The sequence below is a fragment of the Bufo bufo genome, chromosome 1 (genome assembly GCF_905171765.1).
Source record: "Bufo bufo chromosome 1, aBufBuf1.1, whole genome shotgun sequence".
Taxonomy (NCBI): Eukaryota; Metazoa; Chordata; class Amphibia; order Anura; family Bufonidae; genus Bufo; species Bufo bufo.
The window spans coordinates 549,623,753-549,650,882 of record NC_053389.1 but is presented as its reverse complement, the minus strand read 5'-3'; the positions used below and the strand labels follow the sequence as shown (position 1 = coordinate 549,650,882).

General features: G+C 44.4%; 1 protein-coding gene across 2 annotated transcripts in view; it reads left to right on the top strand.

Moving 5' to 3' along the window:
* RELN (reelin) overlaps window positions 1-27,130 on the top strand; it is an 841,105-nt gene that overhangs the window by 802,378 nt on the left and 11,597 nt on the right. For both annotated transcript variants that reach the window (XM_040412563.1, XM_040412554.1), the window contains exons 61-63: window positions 2,428-2,647; window positions 3,707-3,904; window positions 16,205-16,303. In XM_040412563.1, coding sequence (XP_040268497.1) covers window positions 2,428-2,647; window positions 3,707-3,904; window positions 16,205-16,303 — 517 coding nt within the window. The remainder of the gene's footprint in view (window positions 1-2,427; window positions 2,648-3,706; window positions 3,905-16,204; window positions 16,304-27,130) is intronic.

The following is a 27,130-nucleotide window of genomic DNA, read 5'->3' as shown; positions in this document are numbered from 1 at the left end:
ATCTTCCTCCCGTATTGACCCTTGCTTCTATTTTATAGTACCTCTGCCCATCAGCTTACTTATCTGAGCTGGTTGTACTGTCCTTGCTTGGTATGCAGGTGGCTGCAGGTTTCTCCCAGAAGGTACATCTCTTCTCTTGGGGTAATCTTCTGAGCTAACTGTGGCTCACTTTATCAACAGGCAGGCTAGAGTCTTCACTAGCCTCCTGGTAGCAACTAGCAGCCAGGACTATCTAGCTGCATGTCAGGAGGAGGCCCTCAGCATATCTCTGGCTAAGATGCCCTCTCACTTCTGTGTCCACAGACTTCTGACCCCTCCCTGTCTGGGCCTGAACATTTATACTAGGGGCTCTCTATCTCCCTCTAGTGTCTAGGATGCCTAACTACACCCTAATAGGCCTGCCATGCATGTCACAGGGGAACAATACATGTAAAAACACATAGAAAATACATAAAAGTATATGGACAAATATAATATTACTGTCCCTTAGGAGTAGGAGTAACACTTGACCCAATTGACCCTTGTGTAGTGCCCACCCCTACCTAGTGGGACACTACATTAATATAAAAAAAATAAAAAAAGCACATAAGATACTTCTAATAGACCAATAAATACAAAGCAAAAAATAAAAGAAAATTACTCTTGTGAAAGAGACAATCCTCACAATGGTGGGCGGCATAATGGCAGGGATTCGTATGATGAACGATACTTGGGGGACTGTCCCTAAAGATGACCCTATCTACGTTCTGCCCTGCCTAAAACGGAATAGCCGCCCGATAGGGGCGATCCCGTACCAGGAACCTTCTGGATGCCCTAGGATGGCCCTAATCGGGGAGTATAGAACAAGCTACAGTTAGTTAGTCTAGCCTTTACCAAATGAAAATAAACGTACCAAAAAAAATAAGTTGTGACACAAATAAGTGCATATCAACTCCCATCAGCACTGGATGAGTCACATGATAGCTTTGAAAAATACCACAGTTATTGAGTGGTGGTGTTCTGGGAAGTGTGAGATTCACATGTCCCTGTTCTAACGCATTTCGCCCAAACACTTGGGGGGCTCATCAGGGGACACTAAAAAAGATTGTGGAGGTATCGTTCATGTTAAAGCAAATACCAATCAGTGTGGATTAACACATTAACCGTGGAGTTGAAAAAACAGACTTCGCTGCCTCCATCTAGCCAGGCTGCTTAGCCCCTCTCTGAGCACTGCACAGCTGTATTTCCTATATGGCCGCTGCTCCTGTGTGGCGATATCTGACCTATTTTGGTACTACACACATACAAGTAGCAACCATATCACTAAACAGGAGGGGTCTTTTATATGTTCGGCTGACTAGATGACGGTCTGTTTTTTCAACTCCACGGTTAATGTGTTAATCCACACTGATTGGTATTTGCTTAAGGGTCCATTCACACGTCCATGTGTGTTTTGCGGATCCACGGATCTGTGGATCCGCAAAACACTGACATCGGCGATGTGCGTTCCGCATTTTGCGGACCGCACATCACCGGCACTTAATAGAAAATGCCTATTCTTGTCCGCAATTGTGGACAATAACAGGACATGTTCTATTTTTTTCAAGATCGGAATTGCGGACCCATTCATAGAAATGAATGGGTCCGCAATTCCGTTCTGCAAAATGTGGAACGAAATTGCGGACGTGTGAATGGACCCTTAACATGAACTATACCTCCACAATCTTTTTTAGTGTCCCCTGATCAGCCCCCAAGTGTTTGGGCGAAACGCGTTGGAACAGGGACATGTGAATCTCACACTTCCCAGAACACCACCAATCAATAACTGTGGTATTTTTCAAAGCCATCATGTGACTTATCCCTTGCTGATGGGAGTTGATATGCACTTATTTGTATGCACAATTTGTGTCACTTATTCTATACTCCCCGATCAGGGCCATCCTAGGGCATCCAGGAGGTTCCTGATACGGGATCGCCCCTATCGGGCAGCTATTCCGTTTTAGGCAGGGCAGAACGTAGATAGGGTCATCTTTAGGGACAGTCCCACAAGTATCGTTCATCATACGAATCCCTGCATACCATTGTGAGGATTGTCTCTTTCACACAAGTAATTTTCTTTAGTTTTTTGCTTTGTATTTATTGGTCTATTAGGGGTATCTTATGTGCTTTTTTTATTTTCAAATCTTAATAAAGGCTAAGTTTTAAAGGATGGTCATGTGTGATTATACTTAACCTCATTAGACCATCACGACTTATATTACCCTCTGACGGGTTACTGTGAGTTTTTTTCCTCACATATGAGAAAGTGATTGCATATCATAGTGATAAGACTCCTTTATATATTAAAATTTGTAAAATAATATAACATCAGTTTTATACCCAGAATGCCCAGAGGCCAAAGGGGATGTCATGTTGGACTTGTAGTAAAAAAAATGTTTTTCTATATAGGTGATGATTGTTCCATGTTTAACCACGACCTCCCAAGCTACATTAAAGATAATTTTGAATCAGGAAAGGTGACGGAAATTAACTGGGAAAATATTCAAGGAGGCACAATAGGAAATGGATGTGGTCAGCTTGCACCTTATGCTCATGGAGACTCCCTTTATTTTAATGGATGCCAAATAAGACAAGCCATAACAAAACCACTTGATCTCACCCGTGCCAGGTAAGACATATTCTCACTTAAGGCCCAAATGCATATTAGGGTCCATTCACACGTCCGTAGAATGTGTTCGCACCCGTTCCGCAATTATCCGGAACAGGTGCGGACCCATTCATTCTCTGTAGGGCGGGAATGTGTGCTGTCCGCATTCGCATTTTCGGAGCGCGGCCCCGAACTTTTGCTCCCCGGCTCCGGAAAAAAATAGAACATGCCCTATTCTTGCCCGCAATTGCGGACAAGAATAGGCAGTTCTTCAGGGGTGCCGGCCGGGTGTATTGCGGATCCGCAATACACTACGGATGTGTGAATGTAGCCTTAGGGTGGGTTCACTCTAGCGTTAGGGATTCCGTTATGGCTTTAACTGAAAATAACGGAATGCTCAGACAGAATGCAAAACGGAAGCCTTTAAAAGGCATTCTGTTTGCTTTCTGTCCTAATAGAAGTCTATGGGAAAGCATAACTGATCCGTCTGGGTCCCGTTATGCAAGATGGAAAACAAAGTCCTGTCGACAGGACTTTGTTTTCCGTCTTTCATAACAGGACCCAGACGAATCCGTTATGCATTCCCATAGACTTCTATTAGGACGGAAAGCAAACGGAATGCCTTTTTAAAGGCTTCCGTTTTGCATTCCCTCATAATACAAGTCTATGGGCAGAAGAACGGATCCATCCTTCCGTCTTATGGATTCCTTTATTTTCCGTTATAACCATGTGAGCCGCTAATCCCTGCTCTAATGTATGTGGGGAGCTCTCGACTGTCCCTGAGCAGATGATGTCGAGGAAGAGAGGAATCAAGTGAAATAAATATTTTTTGCCCGATCCTTTTGTTCTCCCTGGATATAAGTCGCCATCATAAGTGTCTGGCAGCGGCTTTCTCCACTCCCCCCATAAAATATATAGACAGGTTCGGCAGAGCCAAACATGTATGGGTATAGGGGAAGCCAGGACGGAGGTGGGAGAGATGGCTGTAGCTATTGTATGTGTATGGAGGGCCCTTACTAATATAAACATTTCACAAATAAATTGTTATCTAAGTAATCTTTGGTTTATTTTTCTTAACAGCAAAATAATGTTTGTGCTTCAGATCGGAAGCATTGCCCAAACAGAGAGCTGCAATACTAACTTAAGTGATGCAAATACAGTAGATAAGGCAGTGCTGTTACAGTACAGTGTCAATAATGGGATAACATGGCAAGTCATTGCACAGCACCAGCCAAAAGACTTTATACAAGCACAAAGAGTGTCATACAATATCCCACTGTAAGTGACTTTTTTCTTTTAATATGCCTGAGTATGTATGGTTGTGCCTGGCACTGCTGCTTAATCCAATTTCCTTGAATAGACATGCTGCTGTGTCAATATAGACATTGAAGCTGCAACACTCCAGTTCTGCTGGTCAACAGGGGTCCCAGGCAATGGCAGATTACAATAAGGCCATTTTGGGCGACTGTCCAGGGCCCGAGGCTCCTAGTCCTAGGGGGTCCAATGCCGCTTCAAAGTGCAGATCTGTGTGGACTGTAACTTCCTGCAGGAGCAGGCTGCTAAAGAGAGCCGTGGCTGCTTCATTTCTGCTGGAGGAGAGGTGTGTAGCTGCACAATGCCCCTCTACCTCCTGCATAGACTCCCCCTGCTCTCCTCCCTACCTCAAAAAACTAAGTTTCACCCAGTTCCTGCCTATAAAGTGATTGAAAATGTTAATGTTTAATATACATAGGTGTATGTGTGTGTGTGTGTGTGTGGGGGTAAGTTCACTCCTTCACAGAGTTTGTCAAAAATAGTGGAGAGAAAAGTCCTGCATGCATTTTCTCCACAAAAAATGTTCTGAATGGAAACCGAACAGATCCCATTATTGTCAATGTGATCTTTTAGGCTTCGTTCCCGTCAGTTATGTCCATTCCGTTATTATCATTCTTCTATAACAGAGCAGAACAGAAATAATAAGCGCTGATGTGGGTTTTCCAGGAATGATTTAAAATGGCTGCTAGCAACCTGTACTGGAATATGAGTAAGACCACTTGCTTGCTTCTAAGGCTACGTCTACACGACGACATTTGTCGCGCTAATGTCGCGCAACAATTTTTATAATGGCAGTCTATGGTGTCGCACTGCAACATGCAACATGCTGCGACGCAACAGTCGCAGAAAATCTATTCGACAAATGTCGTTGTGTAGACGTAGCCTTAGGGGAGCGAGGCCTCACTACACACTGCACTATGGCACTTGAATATACTAAATATTGCTGACTTTTTATGTCAGGCTGCTCAGTCTTGATGACATATCATTACCATCTTTTGTAGAGCAGTGTAGTGGCGAGTGAGGTCCTGCCCAATACCCCCAGGCAGCTCTGCAAGTGGCGGCAACCAGTCCTACTCACATTCTAGGAAAGGTTGCTGGCGGCCATTTTAAAATATTCCCAGAGAATCTCTTTAACATACTTAGGGCACTTTAACACCATTTTAAGATGTATGCGTTTAATGTCTGTATGTATATAAGTATATGCATATGTGTATATAAATGTATGTGTCTATATCTATAGATGTGTCTGTATATAAGTGTATATAGATGAGTATGAGTCTATAAATATGTGTATATCTATAGATGTGTGTTTATGTACAAACCGGATTCCAAAAAAGTTGGGACACTATACAAATCGTGAATAAAAACTTAATGCAATGATGTGGAGGTGCCAACTTCAAATATTTTATTCAGAATAGAACATAAATCACGGAACAAAAGTTTAAACTGAGAAAATGTACCATTTTAAGGGGAAAATATGTTGAATCAGAATTTCATGGTGTCAACAAATCCCAAAACAGTTGGGACAAGGCCATTTTCACCACTGTGTGGCATCTCCCCTTCTTCTTACAACACTCAACAGACGTCTGGGGACCGAGGAGACCAGTTTCTCAAGTTTAGAAATAGGAATGCTCTCCCATTCTTGTCCAATACAGGCCCCTAACTGTTCAATCATCTTGGGCCTTCTTTGTTGCACCTTCCTCTTTATGATGCGCCAAATGTTCTCTATAGGTGAAAGATCTGGACTGCAGACTGGCCATTTCAGTACCCGGATCCTTCTCCTACGCAGCCATGATGTTGTGGTTGATGCAGAATGTAGTCTGGCATTATCTTGTTGAAAAATGCAGGGTCTTCCCTGAAAGAGATGACGTCTGGATGGGAGCATATGTTGTTCTAGAACCTGAATATATTTTTCTGCATTGATGGTGCCTTTCCAGACATGCAAGCTACCCATGCCACACGCACTCACAGGGGCGTAGCTAAAAGCTCATGGGCCCTGGTGCAAGAGTTCAGCTTGGGCCCCCGTCCCTCAGTGCTTGTTGGCAGGGGAGCACATATCCTTCCTGCTGCCTGAGGCAAACATTGAAAGGGCGCCCCCTCATGCCAAATTCTTAACCCAACCCCTTCCCTCCAGCCAGAGGTGTAAATTGACCAGCATGCACTTTCTATAATGCCAGTGTCTTATGTGCCACAAGGGTCTTTGGGCCCCCTCAGGCTCCTGGGCCCGGTAGCGACTGCTACCTCTGCACCCCCTATAGCTACGCCCCTGCGCACTCATGCAACCCCATACCATCAGAGATGCAGGCTTCTGAACTGAGCGTTGATAACAACTTGGGTTGTCCTTGTCCTCTTTGGTCCGGATGACATGGCGTCCCAGATTTCCAAAAAGAACTTCGAATCGTGACTTGTCTGACCACAGAACAGTCTTCCATTTTGCCACACTCCATTTTAAATGATCCATGGCCCAGTGAAAACCTGAGCTTGTGGATCTTGCTTAGAAATGGCTTCTTCTTTGCACTGTAGAGTTTCAGCTGGCAACGGCGGATGGCACGGTGGATTGTGTTCACTGACAATGGTTTCTGGAAGTATTCCTGAGCCCATTCTGTGATTTCCTTTACAGTAGCATTCCTGTTTGTGGTGCAGTGTCGTTTAAGGGCCCGGAGATCACGGGCATCCAGTATGGTTTTACGGCCTTGACCCTTATGCACAGAGATTGTTCCAGATTCTCTGAATCTTCGGATGATGTTATGCACAGTTGATGATGATAGATGCAAAGTCTTTGCAATATTCGCTGGGTAACACCTTTCTGATATTGCTCCACTATCTTTCTGCGCAACATTGTGGGAATTGGTGATCCTCTACCCATCTTGGCTTCTGAGAGACACTGCCACTCTGAGAAGCTCTTTTTATACCCAATCATGTTGCCAATTGACCTAATTAGTGTTAATTGGTCTTCCAGCTCTTCGTTATGCTCAAATTTACTTTTTCCAGCCTCTTATTGCTACTTGTCCCAACTTTTTTGGGATTTGTTGACAAATTGGAATCAACGTATTTTTCCTTTAAAATGATACATTTACTCGGATTAAACGTTTGATCTGTCATCTACGTTCTATTACAAATAAAATATTGACATTTGCCATCTCCACATCATTGCATTCAGTTTTTATTCACAATTTGTTTAGTGTCCCAACTTTTTTGGAATCCGGTTTGTATATATGAATATAGTAAGATGTTTCTATGTATATGTGTATACCTATAGATGTCTATGTATATATGTTTCTAAATGGATCTGTGCACATATATCTACAGATATGTTTCTATGTATCTGTATATAGTTGTAAACATGTATAGATAGGTGTCTGTGTGTGTGTGTGTATATATATATATATATATATGTGTGTGTCTATGGATATATCTATAATTGTATATGTGTATATCTATAGATCTATAAATCTATATCTATAGATGTGTGTGTATAAATATAAACTGCTTTGATAAAGTGACTTGGAGCTTTATTTGGAGCCTGCGATGCTGTGCTTCTTTCCTCTATTTGAGTATTCCAGATGTTCATATGGTGGTCACGGACACAGTGGGCTGACATTCCAGTTCTGATTTATTTTGTTTGCATTTATGTGTATAAGCAGATGTATATGTAGCTGCATGTGTGTGTGTGTGTGTGTGTGTGTGTATATATATATATATATATATATATATATATAACACAAATAGTGCAGCAGCACAGTCAGACACGATGTACCGGTTGCAAAATCCCCACAGAGGTCGGCTCTTCCTCCACGAAATATATCTAATGAATGATGAGGCAGCACTTCCAGCATAGAGTGAACGGGTGAGGACCCCAAACTTTATTCAAGCGACGTTTCGGCCTGCTCAATGAGGCCTTTCTCAAGCTTGAGAAAGGCCTCATTGAGTAGGCCGAAACGTCGCTTGAATAAAGTTTGGGGTCCTCACCCGTTCACTCTATGCTGGAAGTGCTGCCTCATCATTCGTTTGATATATATATATATATATATATATATATATATATATATATATACAGTGGGATGCGAAAGTTTGGGCAACCTTGTTAATCATCATGATTTTCCTGTATAAATCGTTGGTTCTTACAATAAAAAATGTCAGTTAAATATATCATATAGGAGACACACACAGTGATATTTGAGAAGTGAAATGAAGTTTATTGGATTTACAAAAAGTGTGCTATAATTGTTTAAACAAAATTAGGCAGGTGCATAAATTTGGGCACTGTTGTCATTTTATTGATTCCAAAACCTTTAGAACTAATTATTGGAACTCAAATTGGCTTGGTAAGCTCAGTGACCCCTGACCTACATACACAGGTGAATCCAATTATGAGAAAGAGTATTTAAGGGGGTCAATTGTAAGTTTCCCTCCTCTTTGAATTTTCTCTGAAGAGTAGCAACATGGGGGTCTCAAAACAACTCTCAAATGACCTGAAGACAAAGATTGTTCACCATCATGGCTTAGGGGAAGGATACAGAAAGCTGTCTCAGAGATTTCAGCCGTCTGTTTCCAGTTAGGAACATATTGAGGAAATGGAAGACCACAGGCTCCGTTCAAGTTAAGGCTCGAAGTGGCAGACCAAGAAAAATCTCGGATAGACAGAAGCGACGAATGGTGAGAACAGTCAGAGTCAACCCACAGACCAGCACCAAAGACCTACAACATCATCTTGCTGCAGATGGAGTCACTGCGCATCGTTCAACCATTCGGCGCACTTTACACAAGGAGATGCTGTATGCGAGAGTGATGCAGAGGAAGCCTTTTCTCCGCCCACAGCACAAAAAGTGCCGCTTGAGGTGGGCTAAAGCACATTTGGACAAGCCAGCTTCATTTTGGAATAAGGTGCTGTGGACTGATGAAACTAAAATTGAGTTATTTGGCCATAACAAGGGGCGTTATGCATGGAGGAAAAAGAACACAGCATTCCAAGAAAAACACCTGCTACCTTCAGTAAAATATGGTGGTGGTTCCATCATGCTGTAGGGCTGTGTGGCCAGTGCAGGGACTGGGAATCTTGTCAAAGTTGAGGGACGCATGGATTCCACTCAGTATCAGCAGATTCTGGAGACCAATGTCCAGGAATCAGTGACAAAGCTGAAGCTGCGCCGGGGCTGGATCTTTCAACAAGACAACGACCCTAAACACTGCTCAAAATCCACTAAGGCATTTATGCAGAGGAACAAGTACAACATTCTGGAATGGCCATCTCAGTCCCCAGACCTGAATATAATTAAAAATCTGTGGTGTGACTTAAAGAGAGCTGTCCATGCTCGGAAGCCATCAAACCTGAATGAACTAAAGATGTTTTGTAAAGAGGAATGGTCCAAAATACCTTCAACCAGAATCCAGACTCTCATTGGAACCTACAGGAAGCGTTTAGAGGCTGTCATTTCTGCAAAAGCAGGATCTACTAAATATTGATTTCATTTCTTTTTTGTGGTGCCCAAATTTATGCACCTGCCTAATTTTGTTTAAACAATTATAGCACACTTTATGTAAATCCAATAAACTTCATTTCACTTCTCAAATATCACTGGGTGTGTCTCCTATATGATATATTTAACTGACATTTTTTATCGTAACAACCAAGGATTTATACAGGAAAATCATGACGATTAACAAGGTTGCCCAAACTTTCGCATCCCACTGTGTGTATATATATATATATATATATATATATATATATATATATAAAGGTAATAAATGGCAGCACCAACCTTTTAGATGGAAAATTGGGTGCATATATATATATATATATATATATATATATATATTATTTTTAGGGGCTTTCGCTCTGGTAGACAAGATTAGCGGACGCAGTATAGAGGCAACAAGTTCTTTGGATCAAACAGTTCAGTGTTTTATTCACACTTTAGACAAGTCAAAAAACAAGCGGTCATAATCAAACAAAAAGTCACCTTGCGGTGTTGGTGGTATTTCACACCATGCGGCAATTCTGCCTCAAAGAGTCCTTGACCATAGCAGCACCAACCTGTTTTCACATCTACACCTGGCGCAGGCGCACTGAGGAAGGAGCGGCCGAGCGAGCGTCCTCCTATCAGTGCGCCTTGTAACGGTCACGTACACACACACACACACAGGGGGGAGGATAGTGACCACTGCGCTCCACCCTCACCCCTGGCCCTGCCTACTTGCCTCACGAGTCCTGATGACAGGGGACAACTGGACGGCAGTCCCTAACTTAGTATACGTGCGGGAAGGACAGACAAGACAAATAACAGATAGTGAACGGATCTGGTCAAAACCAAGAGGACAACGCAGTACAGAGGGATAAGCAAAGAAAGGTCAGGAGAAGCCGGGGTCATAAATACCAGGAGAGTCGAGGAGTACCAAAGGAGTCCGCAAAGAATAGTCAGGTGGAAGCCAAGGTCAATATACCAGGAAGGATGCGCAGTACAGAAGGAGCAGGCAAAGGATCGTCAGGTAACAGGATCAGGTATCCAACAACTGCCAGGAACCTAAATTAACAGGCAACCTGTGGTCAGCAGGCTGCCTGTATTTAAAGTGGGGTCTGAGGGTCATGTGACGTGGCCATCGTCACATGACCGACAGACCGACCAGTCGAGCATTGAGTGATCAGCTCGGCGCTCAAGGCAGACCTAGGAGCAGGGAGCCTCCCAGCTAGCAAAGCCACCCTGGGAACGAGGTCAAACACAGATCCTCGCTCCCGAAGCTAAGCAGCAGGTCTGCGGCTGATGGGAGACCGAGTGTGCCTTCGGCACCCCGTTGCAGTACCCCCCCTTTTACGAGGGGCCACTGGACCCAAGACTTCAGGCGATGGCCTTTCAGGGTGTTCTGAATGAAATTTTCGAACAAGTCTAGGAGCATGAACCTCCCTGGCAGGTACCCAAGATCTCTCTTCAGGTCCATACCCCTTCCAGTGAATCAAGTACTGCAAGGAATTACGCACCTTCCTGACATCCACTATTTTAGACACCACATACTCGACAGCATCATTAATAAGAACCGGCAGAGGCGAGGTTTTCGATGGTACTACCGGTTCAAAATATTTTTTAAGTAGAGATTTATGGAACACATTATGAATGTGGAATTACTCGGGCAGCTCCAACCTAAATGATACCGGGTTAATTACCTTCGTGATCTTATATGGTCCAATAAAACGAGGAGCAAACTTTTTAGAATCTACCTTAAGAAAGAGATTCTTGGAGGACAACCATACCTTATCCCCAACCTGAAAATTCACCCCCCTTGAACGTCTCCTATCGGCCTTGAGTTTCTGAGAACTTTGAGCCTTTTCTAAGTTCGATTGAACCCGGGCCCAAACTGTGCACAGTTCAGAGGAGAGACTATCTGCCTCAGGGTTAGAGGAGAAGACGGATGACCCAGAATGAAAACGGGGATGGAAACCATGGTTACAAAAGAAAGGTGAAACCCCAGCAGAAGAATTGACACGGTTATTCAAAGCAAATTCAGCCAATGGAAGAAATTTCACCCATAATTGCTGGTCATCAGCAACATACAACCTCAAGAATTGTTCCACAGACTGATTAAGGCGTTCAGTCTGCCCATTACTCTCAGGGTGGTAGGCAGAGGAAAAAGACAATGAAATTTGACATTTCTGATAGAAGGCCCTCCAGAATTTGGACACAAACTGCACACCCCTGTCAGAAACAATATTTTCCGGGATACCATGCAATCGAACAATTTCTTTCACAAAAATAGACGCCAGGGTTTTGGCATTCGGGAGTTTAGACAGGGGAATGAAATGGACCATCTTGCTAAACCTATCGACCACTACCCAAACTACAGTCTTACCCTCCGCCGGCGGTAGGTCAGTTATAAAGTCCATCGATATATGGGACCAGGGTCTACTGGGAATGGGTAGGGGTCGTAGGTTACCAGCAGGGCGAGTCCTAGGTGTCTTGGACCTGGCACAAACCTCACAGGCTGACACGTAGGACTTGACATCCCTAGTTAGAGTGAGCCACCAATAAGATCTAGAAACCAGATCCTTAGTGCCCTCAACACCCGGATGTCCACAAAAGGCAGAATCGTGACACTCATCCAACAGCTGGAGACGAAATTGCGAGCCGAGATATCCTGGGCTAGAGCTACTATGAAGATTTTTGCTGGTAGGATGGATTCAGGTGGTACCTCAGTAGGTTGAAAAGCATGGAAGCTCCGAGATAATGCGTCCGCCTTCACATTTTTACTTCCCGGCCTGAATGTAATGGAAAAATCTAAACGAGTAAAAAACAGAGCCCATCTGGCTTGACGGGGATTCAACCTCTTAGCAGACTCGAGAAACATAAGGTTTTTATGGTCAGTGACAACAGTTTACACAATGCCTTGCCCCCTCCAGAAAATGCCTCCACTCCTCAAATGCCCATTTAATGGCCAGCAGCTCCCTATTCCCTATGTCGTAGTTTCTCTCCGTGGGAGAGAATTTCCTGGAGAAGAAGGCACATGGTCTCAGGTTAGTGAGGCTAGCAGGACCTTGTGAAAGGACTGCTCCTGCGCCGTCCTCGGACGCATCCACCTCCACAATAAAAGGTCTCTCCTGATCAGGCTGGATCAGAATGGGAGCGCTACTGAATGCCTTTTTTAATTTTTCAAATGAAGAAATGGCCTCAGTAGACCAATTCTCCAAATCCGCCCCTTTCTTAGTAAGGTCGGTCAACGGTTTAGCAATTACGGAAAAATTCATAATAAATTTACGATAGTAATTGGCGAAACCTAAGAGTCGTTGTAAGGCCTTTAAGGATGAAGGTCTTACCCATTCCTTAATTGCTAGTACCTTACCAGGATCCATCTTGAAGGCGTGTGGAGTCAGAACATGCCCTAGAAACAGAATCTCCTGTACACCAAAGACACATTTCTCTTGCTTAGCGGATAGCTGATTCTCCCTCAACACCTCTAATACTTGTTTAACATGAGACACATGGGATTCTAAGTCAGGAGAGAATATAAAAATGTCGTCAAGATAGACAAAAACAAATTTACCTCAGAACTCCCTAAGAATGTCATTCATGAAGTTTTGGAACACAGCTGGGGCATTGCTGAGTCCAAAAGGCATCACCTGATATTCAAAGTGTCCTGCCGGAGTATTGAACGCCGTCTTCCATTCGTCTCCCTCCTTGATTCGGATTAGATTGTATGCCCCTTTCAGGTCAATCTTGGAAAACCAGGTTGCCCCCAGAACCTGGTTAAATAAATCCGGAATCAATGGGAGGGAGTATCTATTCTGGACAGTGATTTTATTTAATCTCCGGTAATCGATACATGGCCTAAGACCACCATCTTTTTTCTTAACAAAGAAAAACCCCGCCCCCATAGGAGAGACAGAAGGTCTAATATGCCCTTTACCAAGGCTCTTCTTAATATAATCTTCCATGGCCTTGCGTTCGGGCTTAGAAAGATTATAAATTCGCCCCTTAGGAAACTTGGCCCCCTCTACTAGCTCTATAGTACAATCATAAGGTCTATGGGGGGTAGAACCTCCGTGGTTGGTGATGAGAATACATCAGAATATTCCCTAACAACAGTGGGTAAAGTATCAGACTTTACTGAGACCCCAGCCTGTACCACGGACAAGCACGAGTCACACTTAGGCTCCCATCTCACCAACTCCCCCTTGGACCAATCTATAGTGGGGTTATGTAGTCGGAGCCAAGGCAACCCTAGTACCACCTCAGCTGGTAGGTTCTCCAGGACTAAAAGGGAACATCTCTCTGAGTGGCACACACCCACAGTTAGAGAAATCTATGAGGTACATCAGCTCACCGTACCACCAATAAGAGGAGTAGCATCAATAGCCATGACATGGATAGGAGTTGGTAAAGCAAACATTGGAATACCCAATCTTACAGCGTACTCAGAGTCAATAAAGCTGGCCGCTGAGCCAGAATCAATAAAGGTCTTACCCGGCCATTTATCTACCCCCAGAGAAATCGTAATGGGTACCAAAAGCTTACATTTGGAAAAATCAGGGTGTACCTGGTCTTTAGGTTGCCTTGCCTTAGGAGACTTGACAGAGAGGACCTTCTTAGGACACTGGTTGATCCAATGGTCAGGATCTCCACAGTAAAAGCATTCTCCACGTCTGCGGCGAAGATTCCCTTGGGTCATGCCAACCTGCATGGTTTCCTCGGTGGAGACCTCAGCATTGTCTCTGGCTGGACCACCATCTGGGAAGAGAACTGTTGTTCCTGTCGTCTCTCTCTAACCAGTCGGTCAAGTCGGACAACAAGGGTCATCATCTCCTCTAAGGTCTCTGGAAGTTGATAACTGACCAGAAGATCCTTTAAATTATCAGATAGACCTGACCTGAACTGACTCTTCAGGGCTGGTTCGTTCCATCCTGAGGGGACACACCACCTTCTGAATTGGGTGCAATAATCCTCCGCAGGTAGATTGCCCTGAACCAGTGCCTTTAGAGCCGTCTCGGCTACTAGAGCCCTGTCTGGTTCATCATAGAGGGTACCCAGGGCCTGAAAGAACCCCTCCACAGAAGTTAAACAACTGGCGCTAGCAGGTAAAGAGAACGCCCAGTCCTGGGGATCACCCTGTAGTCGGGAAATGATAATGCCCACGCGTTGACTCTCGGGGCCAGAGGACACGGGGCGCAAACGGAAGTAAAGTCTGCAACTCTCCTTAAAAGAGAGAAACTTCTTCCGGTCTCCAGAAAAGGGTTCTGGGAGCTTAATCTGTGGCTCAAAATGCGGACTGGAGGCCTGAGGAGTGGAAGAACCTTGCCCTAACTCAAAAGAACAGAGTTTTTCCCCTAGCTCCTGCACCATCTGCGTCAGACTAGAGACATGATCAGTCAGGGTCACTAGAGGATTCATTATACAGTGGCTATTGGGCCTGTTAATCTGTAACGGTCACGTACACACACACACAGGGGGAAGGATAGTGACCACTGCGCTCCACCCTCACCCCTGGCCCTGCCTACTTGCCTCACGAGTCCTGATGACAGGGGACAACTGGACGGCAGTCCCTAACTTAGTATACGTGCGGGAAGGACAGACAAGACAAATAACGGATAGTGAACGGATCGGGTCAAAACCAAGAGGACAACGCAGTACAGAGGGATAAGCAAAGAAAGGTCAGGAGAAGCTGGGGTCATAAATACCAGGAGAGTCGAGAAGTACCAAAGGAGTCCGCAAAGAATAGTCAGGTGGAAGCCAAGGTCAATATACCAGGAAGGATGAGCAGTACAGGAGGAGCAGGCAAATGATCGTCAGGGAACAGGATCAGGTAAGTACACAGGTATCCAAAAACTGCCAGGAACCTAAATTAACAGGCAACCTGTGGTCAGCAGGCTGCCTGTATTTATAGTGGGGAGGGAGGGTCATGTGATGTGGCCAGCGTCACATGACCGACAGACCGACCAGTTGAGCACAGAGTGATCAGCTTGGCGCTCAAGGCAGACCTGGGAGCAGGGAGCCTCCCAGCTAGCAAAGCCGCCCTGGGAACTAGGTCAAACACAGATCCTCGCTCCCGAAGCTAAGCAGCAGGTCTGCGGCTGATGGGAGACCGAGTGTGCCTTCGGCACCCCATTACACGCCTGCACCGACTGAAGACCGGTACGGCGAAGGCGCAAGATTTAAACCACAGACAGGGCCAGCCAGAGGACGAGAGCGCTCGCTGGCCCTGTCAATCAACATGAGGAGGGGGCGTCTTTATGAAAGGAGGATGCGGCTGCTACCAGCAAGTAGCTGCCCTACTTGCTGGTAGAGGGGTAATTTACATATTATAAAAGTCAGTTTTTTTAAGAAACTACTGAACGAAAAAGAGTAAGAGCACTATATATTGATAAATCGCAGTATAAGGATTTTAAGTAGCCAAAAAATGAAAAATGACTGTAGGGGGGTGACAGAAACCCTTTGAGGACAGCCAGGTGCTGCCAAAACCCAGATCGGCACTTAAAATCCGGTCCGGTACTTGACCTCAGCTGGCTGTAAATCAGCCCAGCAGCACATGTTGGGAAGAAAATACCTTGGGGCTTTAGGCCACTTAATCTGCCCCTGGTCCTAGGAGGTGGACACCACCAATCACACATCAATGGCTTCTTCTAAGGATAGGCTGTCTGTGTGTTTCCACAAAAAAATCCATTGAGGCAGTTTTGTAAATGATTTGCTAATCCTGCAGTTTATGTTTATTTTCTTTATTTACCACCAGTATTAATTTGTCATTTATGATGATCTGCAGTGCATCTTTCTTTTTAATTTTCTACAGAGAAGCCCGTATGAAAGGAGTTCTATTACGGTGGTGGCAACCACGCCACAATGGATCAGGTCATGATCAGTGGGCTTTGGATCATGTAGAAGTTGTACTGTGAGTATCAGCTATGCTCATTATCTGTTAAATAGAAACTTTCCAACTCCATCGCTAGAGTTCACACCCATTCATCTTTCTCTGTGTGGATATGTAAGTATCCACCTTTCATACATTCTAACCATTGTATTTTCTAGTGTCCGAACTAACCAAATGCCTTATCCCAAAAAAAATCGATTGTGTTCAACAGCTGTGAACCTCTCAGATTCTGAGAATAGATGCTTCTAGGCTGAGCCAATCATCAAGAGGTCATCTCTATTGAAATGAACATAAGTTAGAGAAAACTCCAAGTACTCTGGTACCGATGTAGTAGAGTTAACACTCATGCTTTCTGAGATGTGTTATCTAAACTAAGCAAACACCTTCAATTGCTTTTCAATGGCTTTTGTTTCAAGATAAGACAATGATTTAAGAAATTTTAGTTGAGTTTGAGTGCTAACCCTGCTACATCTGTACTTTTATGTTCTCCACTGATAGTCCTGTCAAGCATGACTCGACTTACATGTTTGGTGGGCATCTCATCTGCCACACACTCACCTATTAGACTTCTACACATGTCTGATGAACAGGCCATCAGTCTTTTTTTGGGACAACCTCCATCGTGCAATACTTTTTAACTACATTTTACAGACTGTTATTTTTTGGTTCTAACAACTGGCTTTGACCTAAGAGATAAAGAGCCTTGTTTATTAAAATTGTCCTTTAGTATAAGTGGTCTTGTTGCCTCTAAGACTTCTAACTCAAAAGGAACATGAATGTGGATTGGTTGGTAAGGGAAACAACCCCTTAGGCCACTTTCACACTAGCATTTTGGCTTTCTGTTTCTGAGACCCGTCCTAGGCTTCAGAAGTGATCCAAAACAGATCAGTTTTGCCCTAATGCATTCTGAATGGAAAAGGATCCTCTCAGAATGCATCAGTTTGCCTCCGTTCAGTCACCATTCCGCTCTGGAGGCGGACACCAAAACACTGCCTGCAGCATTTTTCTGTCCCCCATTGACTTTCAATAGTGTTCATGACGGATCCATCATGGCTATAGAAGACATAATACAACCAGATCCATTCATGACGGATGCATGCGGTTGTAATATCGTAACTGAAAAGTTTTTACAGATCCGCAAAAAATGCTAATGTGAAAATAGCCTTAGGGTTCTTTTTGCCATTGGAAATTTGGCAGGAACTCTATGTAAAAAAGGCACCATGTCCACTTAGAGTCCTCCTGCCAATTTTTTCAATGGGAGGTCATGCCACTGTTCATGTCCATTCCTGGCATGGTCACAGCTATAAACAGTGGCCACATGAACAACAGTGTAGTTTACAATGATAGGCTGATTCCCCATGTCCACTGACTGTTTTTTGGCGCAAGATCTTTGCCAAATTTCCTATGTCAAAAGATGGTGTGAGAACAAAATTTAAAGGGGTTTTCCGACTAACAATACCGATCCTCTATTCACAGGATAGGGATATGTATCTGATTCCTGGGGGGCTCTCACTTGTACTATCTCCGGCAGTCCCAAAAAAGTCAATGTTAGTGGGAAACCGCCTTTAAGAGTTTATGGATGACTAGGAGACATAATATTGGGGATTTCTGAGCAACTAGATTAGGTGCATAATTTCACACTTAAAAAAGTTTGCAAATGTAAAGTGATAGGACAGGAGTGCAAGTTATTAGTATAGTGTCCATCAATTTGTAAGCAAGATTTGTTTTTTGTTTTTTGTGGTAGTCAATAGTTTTCAGTTACTTGGATCCCTGTGTAAGCACATACATAGTAATACAATGTAATATCCTAAGATATCTGGAGAAGGACCAGGAAACAATCTACTAATGACTTTCCAAATTACATTCATAGTTAATACACACGAGGATCCACTGGTTCATTCGTTATTTTCTTGTCATTGAGCCATAATTTATTGACATTATTTCCATTTGTTGGCAACTAGTCAGACGTCTGCCAGTTTATAATCTAATCACATTTTATTTTCACACTCAGGCTGCTTTCACACTGCGTTTTCCGCGTACATTTGCGACATGTGCTATGAAAGATCAAGTCATACATATCCATCGGCACCCACTTACATAAAAGAGCCACAAAAGTGTCTTTTTGGCCTTCCTTGGGCTGGTATATGTCAATATATCATGTTTTTTTTTGTATGGAGTACCGCAGTGTGCTGTGCCATTCCATACAGAGGAATCCACTCAGTGTACTTTTTTTTTAACATAGGAGCCTATGGAGGACAAATGCCACTGTATGTATGCATATACAGCAGCATCTATCAGAGCTAGATGCTGCTTATGGGTTTCCATCGTGATATCTCCCTGACGGAACCTCCATCAAATACTGCAAAACAGTGTGAATACACCTTTACCAAAATAAACTGAGACTAAACAGGTTTTACATAAAAAAAAATATATTTTATTGTGAATACAAATTACATAGCTAAAAAAGAGACATGATACATCAGATAAAAATAGTTAACTACACCTGAGGAGGTATTGACAAAGTGTATATGTAGAGGGAATACAGAAAATCATGCAGCATTCGGGTGTCCGCCTGGCCGTGCGGAGGCAAGCGGATCGGTCCAGACTTACAATGTAAGTCAATGGGGACGGATCCGTTTGAAGATGACACAATATGGCTCAATCTTCAAACGGATCCGTCCCCCATTGACTTTCAATGTAAAGTCTGGACGGATCCGTTCAGGCTACTTTCAGACTTAGAATTTTTTTCAAACTATAATGCAGACGGATCCGTTCTGAACGGATACAAACGTCTGCATTATAGGAGCGGATCCGTCTGAGCAGACATCAGACGGACCCGCTCTGAACGCTAGTGTGAAAGTAGCCTTATTTCAGTAATGCAACTTAAAAGGAATTGCATTAATGCAGCTTAAAATTAGAATTTTGTGAAAAGGTTCAATATTCTAGGCTCAAAGTGTCACACTCTAGTCAGTTAATTAATCCATACCCCCTGAGCAAAGGGTACCTGAGATTGTGACTTTGGGGTTTTCGTAAGCTGTAAGCCATAATCATCCAAATTATAACAAATAAAGGCTTGAAATATCTCGCTTTGCATGTAATGAGTCTATCTCATATGTTAGTTTCACCTTTTAAGTTGCATTACTGAAATAAATGAACTTTGCACGATATTCTAATTTTTCGAGTTTCACCTGTATCTAGTCAAGTTCCTCCATATCAAATAGCAACATGCCAGTAAGGTAAACAGAACTACTTGAATTATACAGATAAATATGCTGGGGAACATACATATGGAGAGCCTGGACCCAGTAATAACATTATGTGTGTATACAAATACACCACTAAGGCCCCTTTCACACGGGCGAGTATTCCGCGCAGATGCGATGCGTGAGGTGAACGCATTGCAACCGCACTGAATACCGACCCATTCATTTCTATAGGGCTGTTCAGATGAGCAGTGATTTTCACGCATCACTTGTACGTTGCGTGAAAATCGCAGCATGCTGTATATTCTGCGTTTTTCACGCAACGCAGGTCCCATAGAAGTGAATGGGGTTGCGTGAAAATCGCAAGCATCCGCAAGCAAGTGCGGATGCGGTGCAATTTTCACGCACGGTTGCTAGGAGATGATCGGGATGGAGACCCGATCATTATTATTTTCCCTTATAAAATGGTTATAAGGGAAAATAATAGCATTCTGAATACAGAAGGCATAGTAAAACAGCGCTGGAGGGGTTAAAAAAAATAAAAAATAATTTAACTCACCTTAGTTCACTTGATCGCGTAGCCCGGCATCTCCTTCTGTCTCCTTTGTTGAACAGGACCTGTGGTGAGCATTCTTTACAGGTCAAAGACCTGTGGTGACGTCACTCTGGTCATCACATGATCCATCACATGATCTTTTACCATGGTGATGGATCATGTGATGACCGGAGTGACGTCATCAAAGGTCCTTGACCTGTAATGGATGCTCACCACAGGTCCTGTTCAGCAAAGGAGACAGAAGGAGATGCCGGGCATCGCGATCAAGTGGACTAAGGTGAGTTAAATTATTTATTTATTTATTTTAACCCCTCCAGCGCTATTTTACTATGCATTCTGTATTCAGAATGCTATTATTTTCCCTTATAACCATATTATAAGGGGAAATAATACAATCTACAGAACACCGATCCCAAGCCCGAACTTCTGTGAAGAAGTTCGGGTTTGGGTTCCAAACATGCGCGATTTTTCTCACGCGCGTGCAAAACGCATTACAATGTTTTGCACTCGCGCGGAAAAATCGCGGGTGTTCCCGTAACGCACCCGCACATTTTCCCGCAACGCCTGTGTGAAAGAGGCCTAAGTGTTTACCTCATACCTAAAATCACATTGGTATCACATACCCATAATAGGAAAATCCACCTCAGGTTGCCATATGCTGGGTGCCATATATAAATTGGGCCTGCCTACATGATTTTCTGTATTCCCTCTACACATACACTTTGTCAATACCTCCTCAGGTGTAGTTCACTATTTTTATCTGATGTATCATGTCTCTTTTTTTATCTGTAATTTGTATTTACAATAAAATATATATTTTTTTAATGTAAAACCTGTTTAGTCTCAGTTTATTTTGGCATAGGTGTATGTATGTACACTGAGTAGGTTTTTTGTTAGGGTCTTATTAATTTATAGTGCCCAACACATGTTTTTGGGTCTATATGTACTCTATGTTTTGTAGCCTGTGCATACTAAAGCACAGTGTTAAAAGAGCCTAAATTTGCAACAACTTAAAATATTTATTTTTCATTATTTTATATTGGCTGTAATTATTAGCAAAAAACAAACAGTTAAAGTCAATATATTATGGACTATATAAAAATGTGTATATCCTCCCAGAAACTTGTAACATTATGTAGGAGGCTACAAAAAGCAGAACTGGGGTTGGCTCATTTTAAGTAACTTAGAATAAAATACTTTGATTTCTATGATAAAAAGTCAAAAGTTCATAAAAATGTCTAAATGAAAAACTATGCCCATAGCAACCAATCACAGCACTGCTTTCAAGAGTACTATAAGAAATGAAAGCTGCTCTGTGATTGGATTGTATGAGAAACATAGACAGTTTTTCTGTTAAACAATGTCATAAATCTCCTTACTTGTGTATCGGCACCTCTTTTCAAGATCTCTTCTTGCAGTCATTTGATAGGAACCTTTATTTACTTCCAGTTTATAAAACTCTTTGCTGGCCATGTGATGATCACATGGGTGAAGGATGATTACAGATAGGGCCATGCACACAAACATATTTTTTTTTGTCCGCATCCGATCCACATTTTTTGTCTGTCAGATATAGACCCATTTACTTCAATGTGGCCACAAAAGATGCGGACAGCACACCGCGTGCAGTCCGCATCCGTATGTCCATTCTGTTAACCCTGTAAAAATATAGAACATGTCCTATTCTTCTCTGTGTTATAGACAAGGATAGGACAGTTCCATTATGAGCCAGACGTTCTATTCCGCAAAATGCTGAAGACACATGGCCGGTATCCGTGTTTTGTAGATCCAAATTTGCGGATTGTAAAAACGGCTACGGCCGCGTGCATGAGCCCTTATAGTATATGTATCAGAGATCCTGTGTGTCCATCACATAGAGCAGGACAGAATAATCACATTAGCTCATCTGTATGAGGGGCTATGCCTGGTACTGCTACAGTTCACCCCACTGACAATAGGAAGCAACTAGCATATATATATATATATAAAGGGTTTAGTTACACACCACAGAATCTATTGAATACATGTGAGTGGGGTTGGCTCTGCAGCATATGTGTGAATTTCAGATGAATGGGACAATCATTGAAATGACTGCCACATATCTACTGTATGTAAAAAAGGGTATATTCAGGTGGTATTGCATTTGAGGTACACTTAAAAAAATACATCTAGAAAACTGCATATGGTTTGCCGTGGTTTTGCAGGTGAAAAATGTACAGGAAACATGTTTCTCTTGTAAAAACCGCATGGCCAGTTATCAAGGATCAGCCTTTCTGCCATGGATTCCACAGAAAATACACATTGGATTTCTCCAACATATATTTCTGCCATTATGAACAAACCCATGTAATGTTCATTACCAACACTTTCAGTGTAGTGTTAATATGAGTTATGAAATATCAAGATGAAGACTTTATGTTCTTTTTTGAAGTAAAAAAAAGTGTGTCATAGACCAGGGATGGCCAACCTAAGGCTCTCCAAGCTGTTGACAACTCCCAGCATGCCCACACTGCCTTCAGCTATCAGCCTACAGCAGGGTATGGTGGGAATTGTAGTTTTACAACAGCTGAAGAGCCGCAGGTTGGCCATCCCTGTCATAGACTTTTAACCCCTTCATGCATTATTACGTACATGTACGTGATAACGTGTAAAGGATTGTATTTCTTTAATAGTAGTAAAACAAAATAAGAACTATACAAATCCCATAATTGTACTGATGCACAGAATAAGGATGTCATGTCTTTTTTGGCACACAGTGAACACAGTTTTTTGGCACACAGTGAACACTATAAGAATCAAAACCCAAACGCGACGCGCGTTTCGCCTAATGCTTCATCAGGGGCTGGACATAATCTGGCACAATAGAAAATTGATCCGTCCTATATTGACTTTCAATGGTGTTCTAAACAGATTGTCTTGGCTATATCAAAGATAATACAAACTGATCCGTTCTGAACGGATGCAGATGGTTCTATTAACTGAACTGATCCGTCTGTGCAGATCCATGACGGATCCGCACCAAACGCGAGTGTGAAAATAGCCTAAATGAAATGGTGCCATTAAAAAATATTTGCAAAAAATAAGTGAAATGGAAAATTTATATATATATATATTTATATATACATATATATAAAAAGTTGGACTCGGGCAGGCGTGCCCGTCTCGACATCTAACCAGCTGAGTTGTGCCTGGAGCCGGGTACGAGAGCAGCCTATAAGGGGGCTGCCTTGGAGGAGAAGATTTAGAAAATAAGGGGAATGGGCGGGTGGGTTGATAACCGGAACGCCTGCCAGGTAAGAGTGAGAGGGGCTGATATAGGCTCAAGCCCCTCCCACAAATGCAGGCTGAGCTTCAGCCTTAACTAACTTGTGGTCGTGGCTAAAAAGTTGGACTCGGGCAGGCGTGCCCGTCTCGACATCTAATCGGCTGAGTTGTGCCTGGAGCCGGGTACGAGAGCAGCCTATAAGGGGGCAAAAAGGAAACCAAGGTAGTTAATTAAAGGATTTTTTTTAATCATAATACCAGAGACTGAAAAGCTTGCGAAATTTCTATCTGCGGGTTTGGTATGTACCTGGTGAAGCATGACGAGCGCCAGCGTCTTATTCTCCGGATGACATGAGCGGGGACCCTGTGCTTGGAAGCTGCGGATGCAGCTCCGATACGGAAGGAATGGCCAGATATTGAGCTGGGGTCGAAACCTAAGCCTGAGGCAAGTGTACGGATGTGGCACATGAATTGCGCAGAGGTGAGAGGGCCATTGAGATGAGGTAGCGGTGGGCTGTTAGGGGGAGCTTCACGGATGGCGTGCATGAGCTGCCTGAAGACTTGTACCGGGCACCAATTATTGCCAGATTGGAAGAATCTTACCTCAACTGGGGGACCTGTCTGGCTTGTCTTAGTGGACAACAACCTAAGCGTATAGTGGCCCTGGCTCCACACTAGTTGCTCCTTTAACAGACCGCTGCGCCCAGCTGAACTGCAAGTGAATTCACCTGGCCTAAGGAACCCGTAGAAGCCCAGGTACATAGCAGCTTTGATGACCAAGCTGGAGAAGGGCCCAAAAGGGTCGCCATCAAGGGCTGATGACATCCTCTGGAACATCTCGCCTGTGACTGCCTCTCTATGGGACGGGGGATTGACCCTGCCTTTCTGGACCCCACGCAAGGTGGCCTTGACTGCATGCGAGGAAAAAATGGAGCCCCCTCACGGGTTACGGAGCATGGTGTGGTGTTGGACGCCCGCAAGGTACAACTTGATGGTGTTATGCGAGAGATGTAAATGGTGATGACAATGGGCGATGAAGGCCATGATGTACGGGATGTCCACTAGCTCGCCCTGTGGGTGCAGTCTGGAAAAATCCTGGTAGGTTCTCAGGCCAGATTGGTAGTTCCTGACTGTATTTGGGGCGAGGGACTGCTGTGCCAGGCCCTTTGCTGAGGAGACGAGAGAACTTAGTCCATGGTCAGGGAACTGAATGCCGGGGTGGGACATCTGAGCGGATCGGCTTCAGGCATGACCTGGAAAAAGAGGGGGAAATTAAACCAGGATAATGCGTCTGCCGCAATGTTTTGCTGGCCCGGAATGTGGCTGCAGTGCAAATGGAAATTGTGAGAAAGGGCAAGCCAGACCAGCCGGCGCAAAAGTGACATTATTTTTTGGGACTTAGCCCTACCCTTGGTTAATATGTCAACTAGAGCCTGATTGTCGGTGACGAACATCACCGGCGTGTTGGCCCAGTGATGACCTGTGGAAACCTAAAATTGCGTGACAAATAAAACCTAAAAAAGAAAAAGAAAAAAAAAAGGGTGCTGGAGTAAAAGGACCGAGAAGGTGTGAGGGCGAAGATATAAACGTACCCGAATACAGAACACCGTAACACGGACTAGCAGAAAAACCGACCTGGCCAGATAGATGAAGAATCAAATTAACTGAGAAACATTAACCCGTTGGGCTCACCGAGGATGTCAGTGAGTACTTACCTGTACAGGACTGACTGGAACCAGGGAATAGGCTAGAACCTGAAAGAAAAAAGGGGGACAGGCAAAAACTTGAGTGCAGAATGAGGGACGACCCCAGACCTATTGAGCCATGCGAACTGGCCAAAAGGGGGCGCACCCCTGGAGTCAAATAAACGATCTGAGCTTATCAGACTGGCCATTGACAGAAGAAGGCCACCTGAGCGTACCAGGTGGCAGAAGGGAAAGATGGCGCGTTGCCATGAGACAGAAGCTGCGCGAAGGGCGGAAGACATTACATAACGGACCTGTGGGCCAGGCGGACAAAGAGTGTGGAAGAAACCTGAGGATCAGGCGGAAGAGTGGCCCCGCAGGCTGCACAAGAACAGACAGCATGACTGCCAGCTGGTTGAAAGGTGCGAGGAGACCCACGTACCAATTGAAGGTGAGTAGGCAAGGAGGACCTGGGCGTACCAGGAACGAACTGTGCCCTGGGCGAACCAGGGGTCGACAATGTGACAAAACAAGACAACGACTGTGCCCAGTGAACAATCAGGGGCCTAGGAAGTGGCTACTGACAGAAGGACAACAGTAACCTGGGCGTACCAGGCAGACGATGACAGGCCTGGGTGTGACCAGGTGGAGAAAAACCGTAGAAAGAATGCCAGGGCGATCCAAGCAAGAGGGAGATGACCTGAGCGTATCAAGGAGGTGGTTCATATGAATTTTATTTTTATTTTTTTAAACTTTATTGCTGTTTTTTTTAAAAGCAACCCAAGCTAAAATATAACAGGCGCTATTGCTCCTAGGAGCATGCCAGCACGCATCTGCCGCACCCTACCTGGGATGTCAGCAGGCAGGACCGCAGGGTGGCTAAACGTAATGGCATGCCCAATTGCGCCCCCTGCCGACCAGATATGCGTAGCAGGCGCCCTAAGCAGCTACCTGGAAACCAGCGCAACGTGACCCCTGAAGGAAGCCGCGAGTCTCACCAGCCATCGTGAGAAGTACGGCAGGCACTAGATGTGGCAGGCGGAACCCGAGCCCCCCCCCAGGGGTCAGGCCGATAAGCGGCGGACGGCAACTGTGAGAACCGGCCCAGGAGGCAGGGCTGCTGGCCGCCCATGAATCCCTCCTTAGAGAAGGCGGGGTGCCGCGTGCGTTCCACGGTGGAACGCACGCCGCTGGCCGCGGCACTGGTGATTCAGCGGTGCGTTACCTGTGGTAGCTGGGGTGCGATGAGGATGTCCTCCAACTTACCCCCGTGCAACGCGGAAGCTGCAGCGTGAAGCGACCGGGACGGCTGAGGGGAGCAGATGCGACTCTTCTACCTGGAAGTCGATAACCGGAATGCCTGCCAGGTAAGAGTGAGAGGGGCTGATATAGGCTCAAGCCCCTCCCACAAATGCAGGCTGAGCTTCAGCCTAAACTAATAAATATATATATATATATATATATATATATATATATATATATATACACAGTTATGGCTCTTGGAATTTTGGGAGGAAAAAATAAAAATGCAAAAATGAGCTTCATCTTGAAGGGGTTTATGGGATCCAAACTGGACACAAAAATGTAAAAGAAGCATTGCTGCGCTTACTCTCCGACTGCACATAAGTACCAATGACTAGAAGCAGGATTCTACCACGTCTGCTGTCCTCTAAGTTATAAGTAGTATCTATATGTGACACAGTCACGCCTACCTGTACTTGTAGAAGAGAGTCCGCAATGCTGATGTGTAGTGGCGTCATCCAGTGTACTAGCCAAAATCCTGTGAGTGCCCAGTTCACCGCCGGGCTTGGGCATGAGCACTGTGATGACCATTGTGGGCAGCTGCATCGCTCTATGCCAGGCATGCTCAACCTGCAGCCTTCCAGTTGTTGTAAAACTACAACTCCCACAATTCCCGGCTGATAGCTGTAGGCTGTTCAGGCATGCTGGGAGTTGTAGTTTTGCAACAGCTGGAGGGCCGCAGGTTGAGCATGCCTGCTCTATGCAATGCATCAGCGGGATCTCAGCCAGTACTTTAGATGACGCAAGGGTCCTACAGGGCGGGCCAAGCAAGAGGCTGGGAAGGAGTTATCTAAGAAGAGGGCAGAGCGGCCTGGGCACTTACAGCCCGAACGCCACC